The 15,146-nt window shown below is 39.1% G+C and overlaps 1 protein-coding gene across 1 annotated transcript; it reads right to left on the bottom strand.

Annotated features, from left to right (window-relative positions):
- Positions 1 to 2,563: 2,563 nt before the first annotated feature.
- Positions 2,564 to 9,158, bottom strand: adgra1a (adhesion G protein-coupled receptor A1a; the record flags this gene model as incomplete). The annotated part of the gene is made up of 5 exons (XM_062378722.1): positions 2,564 to 4,642; positions 4,724 to 4,819; positions 5,867 to 6,018; positions 7,743 to 7,866; positions 9,016 to 9,158. Coding segments are annotated over 5 exons (2,001 nt in total), but the record flags the coding sequence as incomplete, so codon positions are not given.
- Between the last annotated feature and the right edge of the window lie 5,988 nt (positions 9,159 to 15,146).

Below are 15,146 nucleotides of genomic sequence, written 5' to 3' on the forward strand. Positions count from 1 at the left end.
GCAGCAGAATTTCAGCCAGAATTGCATCGTGAAAGTGAGGTTTATGGGAAACCTATCTAAATGCGATTGGTGTTATTGTTCTACAGCCAATACATAGTGCTATCAACATTTACTGCATGATGATAATTCGAAGCAAATCACTTGTCTATCGCCACTTTAAACTCAACACCTCTGAAACACCTCTCTGAAGAAAATGATTCAAGTTGGTGGAACAACTTGAGGGGGTTGCTGATGACCTTCTGAAACCTGAGTTCAAGTTCATATGATGCTACAATGTTAAGAGTGGGCTGTGTGGAGTTTTTCATCAAAGTGAAAACTGGCACATAATTTGGCACGGTACAAAGTTTGTGCTTTGTAGCAAATTGCCCTTTTCTTTTGACTGTTATCTCACCAGGTGAAGGTGACTATATTACATACTAGTGCAATATTTGTCAGACAAGAGTCTATTTGGCAGCATACATAAAGTGTCTCCATAGAAAATGTACATACACTTCATAAATTAATCTTTATCAATATATTTGTCAATGTAAAATTCAGCAAGGTGGATCAATATAACAAATATATACAGCACAAACACACCACATCTGTATTTACCTACTCATGCACTGCACACATAAAAACACATGCTCATATGGATTCAAATCTGTTTTCACATGTGTCAATCATATTCAGAATCATATTGTGTCTGTTGGCATCAGAAACATAACATTAACAAATATAGATCTTTTTAAAGGGGCAATGTATGAAAACTTGCAAATTCATACTCCATACCAGTGATTGGCAGCATGTTTACAGAAGGTTGGAGAGTCCACTCCTGTTGTAGGAAGCAGGACAATGCAATATCTGATCTCTACTCCCTACCCCCCTTCTGCTGTGCCATTATCAGACTGACCATAGGACACAGCCTACTGGGACAAATCCCAGTGGTCCAATGCATCATTGGGCTGATGGAACTTAAAAAAAAAATGAACATGGTACTCTCTGTACCATGTTCCAGGACTGGGACAGTCCAATCACACCCAAGTTTCAACTCTCTTACAGTGCAAATGTTAACAGGAATACATTTAATACACCACTACACATCGACACAATTCATAGACGTCTTTGACAAAACATCAAAACTGTTTCTAACTGTTATAATCTGAGTTAATTTTTGACTGTTTAGAATGGGACCTGTTATGCTAATTTCCTAGTATGGCATTGTCAGGTCAATTTGCTTTTGCAAATGGTTCTGGAACATCAGTTCATTTTCAATTTCCAAGAGGTATTATCAACGGGCACAGACCAAAATGCTTCTAGATGCAGTCAGATAGACCTTGGTGGTTCTGACTTTGGCAGCCACCATAATTAATTTATATCATACAAAAATTGTTAACACTTACTATAATGACACAAAATATTTCTTCATTGTAGAGCTGTGTGCAGTGCTCTTTGCCCAACTCTCTTTCTCTCTCACCTTGCTGGTGGCATGTCAATAATCCATATAGTTTTTACTAGCCTCTGCAGGCAGGCAGAAGTTGGCATAACACTGGAACATACTGCTTTCACTGTGCATTCACTTCTCAACAGGTTGAACCGCCCTCGCTATGCATCAGGTGCATATGATAGCATACTGCACAATCATCCCTATTATCTTAAAGATCTCATGGAAATGTTGATTCAGGGAAACATTTGTTCATGATTTGGAAAAAAAATGATTTCGGAAATTAACCTGATGCAATGAAACATGCACGCTGGCCTTCAATGCTCTCTAGATGGATTGTTTTTTACTATTCCTGATGACAGAGATTAACAGACTGTTCAATTTTTTCAATCTGCCATTGACGGTTTGGGCTGCTGGAAATGATCAGGTTTGATTTAATCCTCCAGGTAAATAAAAGAAGTTTGCTGAGGTCTAGAAGTTGAAGTACGATTGGGACCACTGGGGGTGCTTCACCAATCCATTTATCTGACACGCAGATTATTCCAGCTCAGTAACTGACATCCACGTTACTATAGCAGTGACACCGGATCACAAAAACACTTTGACAAGATAGTGGCAATGCCATGCATCCAGAGGAGCTGCAGATGACTCCCTCACGTACTCACAGATGAAAAAACACCTTGCTAATGTATTTTACATGTTTCATCTCAGTGAAATACTTCCACTGCCTCAAAGTACATCATCCACCTTTTCCAATTTAATTTGGACGTCCATTGGGTCTCTCTGATATTCCACACATTTTATGGGCTAAACATAGGCAGAATGAGCTGTGGTTAGTGCAGATGATGTGACTGAGAGATGTCTGCTCTTCACAAAAAAGGTCAGATTTGGTCTCACAGGGATTATCGTAACATATCCTTACCTCACTGATACATTGGCCATATTTAATATAGACTATCAACACTGTTACACTAAATATAACACAATAAGGAATAGCATTATCGATCGTTTTTAAAACAAAAATAATTTGATATTACCCCTTTAAAACAGATCTATCCAAGTATTTAAAGGTGCAATCAGTGAAACTTCCTCTTTGCATAATACTGACCATTTTCTAAATCAGGTCTAATTATCTCATGGTCCATTCGGATCAGCTCTTGCTGTCCTTGGGTCACTCTTGGGTGGGATTCCTTTTTCTTTGGATTGGGTCCACGTGAAGACCTCTATATGTAAGTATATGTGCAGCATTTGAAAGATGATGGAAGCTTCATAATTTCCCACTTGCTTGCCAAGGGGTGCATGAATCGTTGAAGACTTGAGAGAATATTTATTTTAAGTCCACAAGGGCAGTGAAAGAAATAAAGATCTTCACAGGTCCAAAGCATTCCCAAGCGACTGAGATGAACTGATCCCATTAGCAGACATTGCAAACTAAGGGTTTATCCTAAACAAGCTGTAAAATACTGACTGCAACCTTAAACTGCATGGAGCATAAAATATATTCATTGTTAATTCTTTTTGTTTCTCATTTTTCAATAGTCCTTATAAAACTGACTTATAACACACAAAGTTTGTCATAAAGGGTTCTGAAATATCATCAGGATATGAGGCCTCGCTGAAAATTCAACCTGTAGTTTAAGGGCAAAGCTGAAGGCAGTGACACTCACTTAACACTGAGGGAGTAGTTTGACCCAAGGGCTGCTGAGGGGTTTGACTTGCACAAGTGTAAGAAACTATACAGTGGTTTCATTCTTCCAAGGACCAGTCCGTATGTTTCTCGTGACGTCTGAACCAAACAGGCTGTCTTCCTGCAGGCTCCTGTTACGGGCAATGGTGCCTCGTAGGCTGATGGTGGCATGTTGCCGAGGCAGTGTATTCCTTGGGAAACCTTTCTCCTCCTCCTCTACACAGAGTTTATCCTTTTCGTTGTCTTCCGTCTTTGGCATACAGCTGTAAGCTTCAGGGCCTTGCTGATACTGCAAGTTGAAAGGATCAGGCTTTTCACAGCAGCTTGTGGTGGAAGAATGATCAGCTGAGCTGTACATGCGCCACTGGCAGGCGTGGACCCCATGAGAAGGCAGGAGCAGGCTGTGACAGGAACTCATGCTGTCATGCATGTTGTGTGGGTGGTTGTGGCAGGAAGTCATTGAGTCTTGTACACTATGGCAGGAGGTCTGGCGTTGCAAGCTGTGGCAGGAAAGCAGCTGGTTATCCAAGTGAGGGATGGGGCAGGGAAGCTGGATATCTGGATGTGGGCTGTTGGAAGCCAGTGGCGAGCCTTCAAGGTGATGTGCAGGGCTCTCTAGGTGGGAGCTTTGGACACTCTCATCCATACTGACAGAAGTCATGTGAGAACGGTAGTCCTGGAGGCATGGGCGTGGGCGGTTGAATGAGCATGACTTTGTTCTATCGATAAGGCAGCTCTGAAGGGGCAGAACGGGACGAGGCAGCTCATCAAGGAGTAACTGGGGACGTGGTGAAGGCATTGGCTCAGGTAGAGGTGAGAGTGAGGCTGTGGTAACAGGACTCATTACAGCCACGCAGCATGGACCTGTGTGGTTGAGTGAGGGGAGCTGGGGAGTTGGTGGCATTGTGTGGTAAGAACTTTGCATAAAGTGAGGGGAGGGCTGCTTGCCAGAGCAGGGGGAATTTAGGTGGCAGTGGGGCTGATGGAGCCCCTGCCTCTGGCTCTGTCCTCCCCCATTCCTTTCCTCTGTCTTGGACTTGGATGGGCAACAAGCCCACCAGCGGTGCCACACGTCATCACGTTTGGCACAGTGCTGTATGAGAAGAAAAAGTCCAAGGGTGACACAAAATGCCCCATACAGGCAGCTGAATATCATATCCAGGAAATGTCCCATTGATACAGCCAATCCCCCTAAAGCCCAGGTAGACAGAAACAGAAAAAGGGTGAAGGCTGTGGCTCGGAGTTGAGATTTAAAAGAGTGCTCATTGGCCAGCACTGAAACACCTGTAGCAAATGGTGGACAGTCCACAGCAAGGCCTGAAGCTCCACCAGTATCTATGTGGCAGTGATGATTTGACTCACTGGACGATAACTGCTGCTGCTCCTCCCTCAAAACTTGCAGCTCGTACCTCCTCTCCGGATGGCGTTTGAGCTGGATGTAGGTGCACAAGAAGTACACAGACATGACCAAGACCAGAAGAGACATGGGGGCATAGAAACTTCCCAGGCTTGGTTCCCATGCCATCCAACAACTAAAAAATACACACAGAAGCATTAATCATTGATTTCATTTCAACCATACATGTGATTGCTCAGAAATAATGGGAACTTACTACAAAGCACCATCCCTGCTGCCGTAGTTATCCATACTGAATGCTGCTGTAACTCCGACAATTATGAGAGGGATTCCATCACTGACAAGATAAAATCTGAAAAAAAGTGAAAGTACAAATGCTGATTTGAGAATTTTGTTAGTAAAATCCAACTGACTCAAAGGATAGTCTCACATCAACTAAATGACAATACTAATGATTATACCAATGATATATCAGCATATTAATCTGTTCCAACTCGTACAATTTGAACTCATTGATATCACCATAGACCTTCCCCAGTGGATTACTTACATCAATAATATATACATTTGTGGTAATTTGCATACATTTACCAGACTGAAATCTCAGCACTAGATAAAACCATCTCCATCCCTGCAGAGGACTGAAGCTCTGCAACATTAGGGTTCTTGACCACCACACTGACCCTACTTGTCCAGTTCCCCTGTTTGTCTGGACAGTCAACTCTAGGATGAGTCATGCTAGGATGCTGGTTCTAAACCTCTTCTACTGCACAGTTATTGGGGCCATTGTCTGGAAACACTCAGAGCTTTGAAAAATGGTTTTGTAGCTTTGTCCTGATCTAAACTTGGCAACAGCTTAATCACAGAGTTCATTGGACTCATGGTTTGGTTTTTACCATGACATACAGCATGTGGGACCTTGCATACACAGGTGTGTGTATTTCAAAACTATGTCAGTTCACCACAGTCACCTGACATTTATTGATGCCCTCACAGACCTTCACACTCACATATTGCACTGAGAACAGTCGACTGGTGCATACAGGGTAAGCAAGTAGGAGAAGCATGAGGCTGATTATGGTCAATTGTTTTTGCAAGTCAGCAATTCTGCAGAGGTACTGAAGGATGAGAGGAATAAGAACCACTTGGTTTGAAGCTCCACATTTTTCATTCAGAGAAACAGCCGAACATATTGCAAAAGATACAAATACATCCAAGGGAAAACGCATCACTGCTCTAATCCTCTCCCCCCGCAATACAGTTTCAAACTGTTATTACGTCAATCTCTCAAAAACAATGATGTTTGACAATAGAGCCCAGAGAAGAAATTACAATTAATTTACACACGTATTAGTCATTTAATCAATTAGTATATAAGCTTTACTATCTCAAGGCTTACCTGAAGACGGTTGGTTTGGTGCGAGTCTTTGCCGGCCCATTCCTGTCCTGAGCCCTAAGTGGGTCTTTGCACACATCTTTACAGATGTTCCTAGCTGTAAATGTCAGCCACAGCATGGTAGACAAAGAAGCATAGTGGAGCACAATGCCAACCTAACACAGATAAAGAGCAACATGAATTTAATGTAGCGTATAATATAAATTAGTGTTTTGTACATACAATTGAGATAGCCCGCAAATTTAGATCTATCCTACTATTTTGTCCCAGTTTGGGTTCTGAAGGCAGATGCCCTCTACATTTAAGGTTAGATTTAAAATGTTTCTAATATACAGTATAACTCAGGTGAGTCTTGAAACATCCCTTTGTTATGCTGCTATAAACCTAGACTGCTTGGGCAAATCCCATAGTGCAATGAGCACTTTATATTACCTCACATAGACAACATTTTAATTTGCAGTTCATTTAAATAAAATGTAAATAAAAATGTGGTATCCCTTCATCATCTACCTAACCTTGGGCCTGGCAAGAGAGGCTGGACCCACCTAGCTGACGGGCCGGGAAGAAACCCACACACACATCTGGACGCTTGCAAGTGTGATTGCTAAGTGACACTGACAACAAAGGTAGTCAGATGACTGTAGATGCTGCTGATACTGGATGCTAAGTGGGACTTTATAGTTAATTAACTGGTCTCTGAACGATTACATTGTCTCCTCATTGTAAAGCGATATTTCAAAGCAGACATGCTGCACACCCACATTCCAACATCAGGGTCTTGTGTGTGAGAGCCACTCCTATTAAAGAGTATAAATCCCTCTTATTTTGGCAAACAGTTGTGATCGATGTTCATGTTGCAATATTATTTTTTTTTACAAGAACAACAAGGAAATTATGTTTCCCAAGCCATCCTCTGCCAATATAGTACTCTAAAAAGGTGCCTTAATTACATTATTATTTAATTGTTGTAATAAATCTTGTTTTAAAATAATTACACTTGAAATTGAAACACTATCCATTTCATTAGATTCAAATCCCAAGATGTATAGTCAATCTTTGCTATGAGATTAAGTTGAATGTCCTGGTCACAACAAAAGTGTTTTCCCACAACTTCCAGTTTTTATGCTAAGCTAAGTTACTTGTGTCTGCTGGCTCCAGCTTCATATTTGATTTCTCATCTCACTCTCAGCAAGAATAACATTTGAAAATATTTCCCCGAAATATCAAATCATTCCTTAATTTGGTAATTTATCTAATAGCACAGGCTTGGAACTTAATTTCCAAATGAAAACATAACATAAAAATTTGAGAGAAACCCTATAGTTCCCACAAGGACCAAGCACTTTTGCCAACATAGAGAGAACAAACTCCCTCTTTAAGTGAAAGAAATCTCTAGCAGAACCAGACTCAATCTGCAAATGTATCCATTTAAAGGGTACATTTTATAAAATTATATCTCCCAAACATAAATTTAAGCATTGCCAAAGTGTGCATGTCAGGCTGCTGCTGTTGGCATTCAGCTGAAACCACTTTGCACTATTACAGCCTCACAGAGCTGCATCATGGCATTGCAAGAACCAATTGACAGTACTATGGGGGTGAATAACTTTTATAAATAATGCAATGTGTATTTGATCCAGAGGAAATGTAACATCCAAACAACCACACAATAGTGTAAAGCAAGCCTCAAACTCAAACACATTTAACTTGCTGAACAGTGAACACGTCACTCCTCAAACCAGGCGGCACCTTGTGTGAAGCCCATTGGACTCAGAAGTGACTGGAAGTGCTCGATCAACAGCACTCTCAGGACCATCACATTGTACAGAAACATCAAAATATCACCACACTAAAGTAGTCGAGAAGACACAGTACTTACAATCTGACACACGAAAGGCAGGTTGACCTGATTGATGCCGCCGGCAAAAACTCCAAACGTTAGTCCCGTGTGAAAAAGGAAGTTGAGGAGTATGTGCCAGCCATTTCTGCTGATGCGGATGACACTGCGAACGGTGAACAGAGTTACAAGTTACAAAGATGTTGGGTGCATGAAGTGAGAGAATAAGAATAGAGTAGTGCTGAAATGTAACATTGTGTCATCTTTCACACTGAGCAGTACCTCAGAGCAAAACTGTGCAGCTGTATTTGGAAAGAATTCAGAAACATTTAATAATGTAAATAATTTCTGAAATATATTTCTGAAATTCTGAAATACAACTGCATTGATAAGATGGCATGATAGTATTATTAAAGTCCATGTTAGGTACTCTTTTAGCTTCTACTCTGGCAAAATTTTCAATAATTTGTAGTATTTTGACCAAAATCATTCACCAGTTCAGTCAAACGTTTAGAAAATAATTCAAGCATAAATGGACTTCACTTATTTAATGCTTTTATCATTTTAGTGACCGCTTAGAATTCAGCCAATCACTCACACAAACACACATTCATACAGTGCAGTTCTCTATCAATCACCCAGTCACACACTGTTGGCACGGCCATCAGGGGCAATTCAGGGATCATTGTCCTGTCTTTATTTGACATGTGGACAGGAAGATCGAACCCCTGACCTCCTGATAAATGAACAACTTGCTCTACATGATGAGATCAATACAAATGGGTACACGAACACACCTCCTTCTTTCCTTAACATGTTGGACTTGTTTGTTTATGTACAAAAGTAATTGTTTATTGACTGAAAAAAGTGAGAAATTTAAATCCTGCCTATTTCTAAGCCAAAGTAGATAAAAATGTCCATCCACCAATAACCCCATTAACATACATATTGGCATGTGACTACTGTATTAAGACAGTTTTAAGAAGGTTTCTTCTTTCTTTATTTTTCAGCTAGTCTCAAATACTTCTTTGGTACAAAGTGTTCATTCCAGTAAGCTCTTATCTGTTGTTCCTTCCCTCCCTATGACATGTAAGGAAACTACCTGCTTCATCCAAGGTCTTTCTCTCACTCTAAGTGGGTAATAATGACTTTGTTTCTTATCGGCTCTCGACTCCCTGACAGGGAGCGGTGCACAGCTCTGGGCTGATCCTTTGGCCCAGAGCATCTTCTTAATAAATATACAAAGACAATTTTGTTGTTTGCTTGTTTTTAGATTACCCCAACGTAACAATTGTTCTACAAATGTCCTTCTTACCTATGGTGGACGATATAGGTCATAATGGAGACAAGCAGACAGAGCAGCATGACTGCAGTGCAGGCATATACCACTGGATGTAGATAATCCCCAGGGTATGGTGGGAAGGACAACACTCTCTTCAAATCCTGCAGGTTGACAAAAGTTTACAAAAAGAACAGTGAAGAATAGTACATATAATTATTGATGATAATAAAGTCAAACGCATTATGCTCTAGTTCAGTAACAAAACATTAGAGGATGATCTGAACGATAAGTGCAAAGATCTGTCTCATGGTGCTGAGGTGGTATTGACCAATAAACCAGTGGAAAAGCCTGCTAGACGACATGGGACGTATACAACAGTTAAACTGGCACTGTCCATAGTTCAACAATACACCACGTCAGAAGTTTGCTGATTGACATGTTGTATTTCATTTGTTCATTTTCCTTTTAGTCCTACAATGAAAAAAGTAAAATTAAGCAAATGGTTTCTCAGAACTTATCACCAACATCACAGTAATCACAGATTCCTTTTTTAAAACCATTAATAGTATGGGGTGCCTTTTGTAAAGCAGCTCACGCAGAAAATAACAGCAACATTTTGTCACATTTAGCATCAAACCATGTTTAAAAAGCTGGTGTGAATTTTTGAGAGTCACTTTTTTGCACATTTACAACAATATTTGTCAACTTAGAGATATTTTAAATATTTAAATCCAAATGTTAAATGTTACACTTAAATGTTAAATGTTGAATCTAAATGCTAAATTTAAATCTAAATCTAAATGTTAAATCTAAATGTTAAATCTAAATTTAAATGTTAAATGTTAAATTTAAATTTAAATCTAAATGTTAAATCTAAATGTTAAATCTAAATCTAAATGTTAAATTTAAATCTAAATGTTAAATCTAAATCTAAATGTTAAATCTAAATGTTAAATCTAAATCTAAATGTTAAATCTAAATGTTTCGGGTAAAACTAAATATTTAACTAATATGCAAATTCAAATGCCGGTAACAGGAAGTAACAAAATAAAAGCTTGAAGAGGTCAGAGTTGCCTCTTCAAGAGCCTCATCTTTCTCCAGATAAACAGGGCTGAGCAAACAAAGATAAACAGGGACAAAAAATTCAGCAGAAAGCCCATAGAGAGCGAGAGAGCGAGAGAGACTTATATCAGAGGTTCATAATGTAAATAGACCAACATCTAAACTGTATTTCTATGAAGCCAAAACAAAATCTTACACAAATTCTGCCACATTATAAGGAAACAATTGTCTCGGGTCCCCTGCCTGGCCTTTATTTTCACTACTCTCTATCTCATGACATCTGGCCTCACTGTCCCTCGGTGGTGAAGGCACTGTACTTCGCACTGCATAAAGAGAGGAGGTCAAAGGGAAATATTTTTGTAATGATGTTAATCTCATTTTATCCAAGTGCAACTTAACCCTTATTCCATCTTTTTAAGTGTGTTTCCTTTAAAAGGCTGTCTTGTTCTCAGGGGTGTTGTGAGCAGAGGAGCAGTGGGCAACCATAGCACAGTGCCCGGGAACCAAGTACAGATTTGACAAGTGTTTTATCCTACTTCTTCTTTGTTGGGTCAGTGTTAATTTCGTTGACGAACTATATTCGTTAACGACCCTTTTTCCCTTTTTCCAGACGAGACGAAGACTTAACGAAAACGAAATAAAAAGCTATGACTAAATTTATTTTAACTTTCGTGACGAGACGAGACGAAAATGTTGGTGGTTGACTAAGTCACAATAATTTTTAAAACATCATCGTATCAGGCCGTCACGAAGTATCAGGAGCGGGCGAGTGAGTGTGTGTGTGTGTCTCTGTGTGTGTGTGTGTGTCCTCCCAGATAGTGCTCCGGTCCGTAGCTCCGCCCCCCGCCCCGCGCACTCGCTCAGAGGGACACAGTGAAAGCAGAGCTTGTTCACGTGGAGCAGCCTCTCAGTGACTGACTGCTTCTTAACTATGGAAACAGTGAAAACACAGAGTATCTCTGGTCTCAGCTGATCAGAGATCAGCAGCAGCTTCTTGATCAGAGCAGAAGCTGCAGTTGGTTTCTAGCAAGCTGCAGTTTCAGTGTTCGCCTGGAGTCTGACCTGCTCTCCCTTTTGTTTTCACATTTAAAATTAAATACATATTTTTAAGCTATTAGGCTGCAGCTATATGTTTTTATAGAAAAGGAGCTTAATGTAGCTATTAAACGTGACTAAAAAAAGACTAAAATGGAATGAGTTTTCGTCGACTAAAACTAGAATAAAACTAAGAAGGATAAAAATGACTAAACGTGACTAAAACTAATATGCATTTTCATCAAAAGACTAAGACTAAGACTAAATCAAAAATAGCTGACAAAATTAACACTGGACGCGGTGGACTTTCTTGCAGTCTGTCATTTTCATTCCCTTGACTGATGAGCTCACTTTCATTTGTGGAAGGTGACACTGTATGAACTAAATTACATGATGTTATGGACAAAAGAGGGGATAATATATATATCAGTAATTGGAAACAAAGTACTTAACATTTCTTATTGCCCATATCTGAATTTTGGGATGAGCAGAATTAGAACAGATAATTTTTTTTTAATAAATAAATGATAAAGTCATTGCAGTGAGAAAAACATGACAGATCAGTCAAAGTGCGCCCCCTTGTGGCTGGCTATTGTGGCTACAGGTCATAAGTCCTTCATAAAAGTGAAGCTAAAAACTCAAAGTACTCTTCAAAAAAAGTTTCTCAAACGTGTTTGGTATTTTATGTAGTTAATATCACGATAATCCATGTCCAAGAGTCCATTTCCCCGGATAAGTTTTATTCGTTATTTGCCACTATAAACACACTCTGACCTCCTCGAGCTTTTATTTTGTTACTTCCTGTTACCGGCATTTGAATTTGCATGTTAGCTAAATATTTTGTTTCACCCGAAACATTTAGATTTAACATTTAGATTTAGATTTAGATTTAACATTTAGATTTCGATTTAGCATTTAGATTTAACATTTAGATTTAAATTTAAATTTAAATTTAACATTTAAATTTAGATTTAACATTTAGATTTAACATTTAGATTTAAATTTAAATTTAACATTTAAATTTAGATTTAACATTTAGATTTAACATTTAGATTTAAATGTAAATTCAGCATTTAGATTCAACATTTAACATTTAAGTGTAACATTTAACATTTGGATTTAAATATTTAAAATATCTCTAAGTTGACAAATATTGGTGTAAATGTGCTAAAAAGTGACTCTCAAAAATTCACACCAGTTTTTTAAACATGGTTTGATGCTAAATGTGACAAAATGTTGCTGTTATTTTCAGCGTGAGCTGCTTTACAAACGACACCCCATATATTAGAACCCTGCTCTTGCTCCCCAGTAAGCCATATGAAATTCTGACTGTGAAAATATTATACCTACTATCACATTCTCTAGTAAGTTTCTCTTTCTGAACTCATCGATACTGTGTCTCACATGCGTTCTTCTTCCAGCCCTCTTTGGATCAATCACTCCTAAAAAAATTACAGGCCCGTTTCTAAACCCTGTTCATATCCAAAATTCTTGAAAAGGCTGTACTAAACCAACTTGTAGCTGTGTGTGATAGTAATAGCATTTTCAATATATTCCAGTCGGGATTTTTGCAAAAACGAAAAAGTACCGAAACAGCTCTCCTGCAATGTACAAATGATTTATTGATGTATGCCACTGCTGGTGATTGCTCTCTTATTGCTCCTTGACCTCGGTGTTGCATTTGATGGTTTGATTCTTATCTCTCAGACGAAGAATTGTATGTTTACAATGAAACCATGTCTTATCCTCAGCTCCACTGATGTGCGGGGTGCCACAAGGTACTATTCTTGGTCCCATTTTATTTTCACTGAACATGCTGCCATTAGGAAACAAATCTACCCATGTTTTAAGGCACACAATGTCAGTAGCTGCAGCATCTTAACAGAATGCCTACCTGCCATTAAAAAATGGATGCCATTTAACGTCCTTTGCCTAAATTAAAACAAAACGGAAATAATGATCTTTGGTCCAGATTAACTAGCAGTTTGACACAGCTTAAAGATGATGGTGACTCAACTACCTGGTCTCTTTCACCTCTACCTCCCCCCTCTCTTCTCTAACCTCTTTGCCACCCAACTCTCCTTTTTTCCTAGTTTTGCTTAGCTCACCCAACCCGGTCGATGCAGAGGGCCGCCCACACAGAGCCTGGATCTGCCAGAGGTTTCTTCCAGTTAACGAGGGATTTTTTTTCTCTCCGCAGTCACCAAAGTGCTGCCCATTGTGGGTACTGTTGGTCCTCTCTATGATTTTAGGGTGTCAACCTTAATATGTTATGATTTGGTTGAATTGAATTAAATTGAATAACTTTTATCTGTATTTATCATTTTTTTGCCATATGTATTGTGAAGCACAACCTTGTTTGGATAAGTTCAATACAAATAAAGTTATTATTATTATTATTATTATAATGACAAAAATAATTCTTAAGAAGATCCAAAGCATTATTACAGGCCAGGAGTCCACATGCATTATATGTAATTAAGATGTTTTAAAAAACAAAGATGGGTGTCTCACACATTCCATGTCACTTAGCTGACACTTTTATCCAAAGCGACTATGAGGGGCCATTCAGGGCTCAGCATCTTGCCCAAGGACATTTCAGCAGGGGGCTGGGATTAGAGCCACCGACCCTCTGGTTGGAGGAAGACTGCTCTGTCACTCAAACAAATAAAAAGCTAATAAAAAGCACTGGAGGGACCATACATGCCCTTCATGAGCTGTACAATGTGATGTATATCGACCAACATTAGGGAATTTCATTTCATTTGCCACAAACAATTCACTGCAATTCAAGAACTGATCAGAATTCGGGTGGCTAAAGGTCAAAAACCCTTTTTGCTTTGTAAACACTTTATCATAACTCCTTGAGAGACTTATTTTAAATTTGGCACAATGTTGCCTTAGACTCAAAGATTAGATTCACACATTTTGGTGGTCAACGGTCAGGTGGCTTTAAAAAACATGTTTTGGTTGTATTTTGATCAGTTATCACTTGGACTCAAAGATGACCTGATTCCAGTGGTCAAAGGTCACATTGACCTCATATAATTCTGAAAAAATAAATGCATATAGTCTGAAACTGGTGACAGAGGCCTTTGACTGATCTGCTCCACAAAGTTGATCAACTGGAGATACAGTCCCAAGTTATATACAAAATTAAATTAGGAACAAATCAGCCAATGCCTTTTAATTCTGTAGACGAACACACAATCTCTCTCACACACACGCACACCAACACACACACACAAACTATGCATCCAAAATGCTGCTGACCTACCACTCAATGCTGTGCCTGAATGCATCCTGTGTAACAGTGATGGAGCATGCTTGCTGGTGCTCTGCTAACATGCAGCTCACGCTATGCATACCCCTGTGTATGTCACAGGTCACATTCTGCAAGAAAATACAATTGCCCAGAGTTATCTGATAATGTGAACGCATGCAAATTGTAAACATCAGAGTCTCTCTCACTCTCTCTCTCCACAAGTACAGCAAACAGATTGTATGTATTTGAAGTCAGGTTAACTATCTTTATACTCTATCTTAACTACTTAAGGGTTAGGTGAATAATCTTATTCACTGAATCTACAGCTTCTGATACTAACACCAACATGCTGCACTAAGCTAAGAGTTAGGCGAGTCCATATAAGAGAAAAGAGTAATGTTCCCTCTGTGCATACAGACAGAATTGCTGTAACAAAATGCTGCCATGCACCATTGAGATTTGAGCATCCAGCCTCAATCATGCTCGTTACAATGACTTCATGAAGCCTGGAGACTTGCTTCTGGAGGCTGGAATGTGCTGCATGTTTCCAAAAGCCTGCACAATTACTCAAGCCTCTTTCAGTACGAGAGCATTAATGAAATCTCTTGACATGACACCAGGGTTTAGAAACCTAAACTGACTCACAAGGAAAATGTAGCCCCTGTGCGTGTTTTTTTTTTGCTCAACTAGAAATATTACCAACAATACACATGATTGTTATATTGTTATTATTATATAATAATTATCATAATATTATTCGAATTTAACAACATTTTTAGATACTTCCTATAGGTTTAGGAAT

Source organism: Platichthys flesus, chromosome 20, assembly GCF_949316205.1.
Source record: "Platichthys flesus chromosome 20, fPlaFle2.1, whole genome shotgun sequence".
Taxonomy (NCBI): domain Eukaryota; kingdom Metazoa; phylum Chordata; class Actinopteri; order Pleuronectiformes; family Pleuronectidae; genus Platichthys; species Platichthys flesus.